We start from the raw sequence: 978 nt of genomic DNA, 5'->3' as shown, positions 1-978 counted from the left end.
CATAAAGCCCTTGGAATGCCAGAAAATCGTCTCAACTCATCCGTGCTTCTCATAATAGATTCATATGAAGACCTTTTTACAAAGGCATCCAAGTCACCGTCGGTGGTCCGTTCGGATTCATCACGAATGATAAGTCTCATAGCAAAGATAAGATGACCCACGAACCCCAATGGGTTGTATATACGGGCAACATAGCCCATCAAATCACGGATAGTCACGACACACAAAGAGTCATCAGAAGGAGTGGACAATGGTGGTGGTAGTGACGAGACATCGGGTGGTACAATGAATATCTCGTCATTCTTATTCCATAGAAGACCCAGTACTTGAGCAGAATCTTCACCACAAGGAGATCCTATCTGCCTCTTCTTCTCACTACAGTTGAAGCCGTGCCGATCACAGACACGAAGAAGACACCTGACAGCCAAATTAAGGAGCTTTTCAGAATCTGCTCCTACGACTAAATCGTCCATATAGAAGCAGAAACACACTGGAACATTGCCGTTCTTTATCAGATGCGGATAGAGACCCAAAAAGTCACTGCGAGCCTCATCACAAAGTCGTTGCATAGCATCCAACAAACAACCAGGCGAATGTGGTGCACCCATGGGTGGAGAACGAAGCCGATAGAGATTTCCACGAAATGGGATGCAGAACGTATACGATGCACTGTCCGAATGTAAAAGCATATAAAATGCCATAGAGATATCCAACGTTGCAGCACATTGAAACATTCTAAAGCCACTGAGCGCTGTCAATGTACTTCGCAACACACGATCATCAACTGCCTTATGACCCAATCCCGATCCTATGAGCCCAGCAAAAGCCCGACCATCAAGAACGGGTCTTACTGGCGTGGTCCGGGAATTGGAATACACTGCAAAGTGTCGTAGAAGAGCTTTACAACGATGGTAATGCTCAGTAGGAACCACTTCAACGATACCATGCTGCAAATACTTATCAAAAACTGCAGCATAA

The 978-nt window shown here is 45.4% G+C and overlaps 1 protein-coding gene across 1 annotated transcript; it reads right to left on the bottom strand.

Annotated features, from left to right (window-relative positions):
- Positions 1-97: 97 nt before the first annotated feature.
- On the bottom strand, positions 98-608 carry Pmar_PMAR024981 (hypothetical protein; the record flags this gene model as incomplete). Its single annotated transcript, XM_002768658.1, has 1 exon — positions 98-608. A coding segment is annotated over one exon (511 nt), but the record flags the coding sequence as incomplete, so codon positions are not given.
- Positions 609-978: the final 370 nt, after the last annotated feature.

The sequence above is a fragment of the Perkinsus marinus genome, assembly GCF_000006405.1.
Source record: "Perkinsus marinus ATCC 50983 genomic scaffold scf_1104296967582, whole genome shotgun sequence".
NCBI lineage: Eukaryota > Perkinsozoa > Perkinsida > Perkinsidae > Perkinsus > Perkinsus marinus.
The sequence above is the reverse complement of the archived record's forward strand: the minus strand, read 5'-3'. Positions and strand labels throughout refer to the sequence as shown.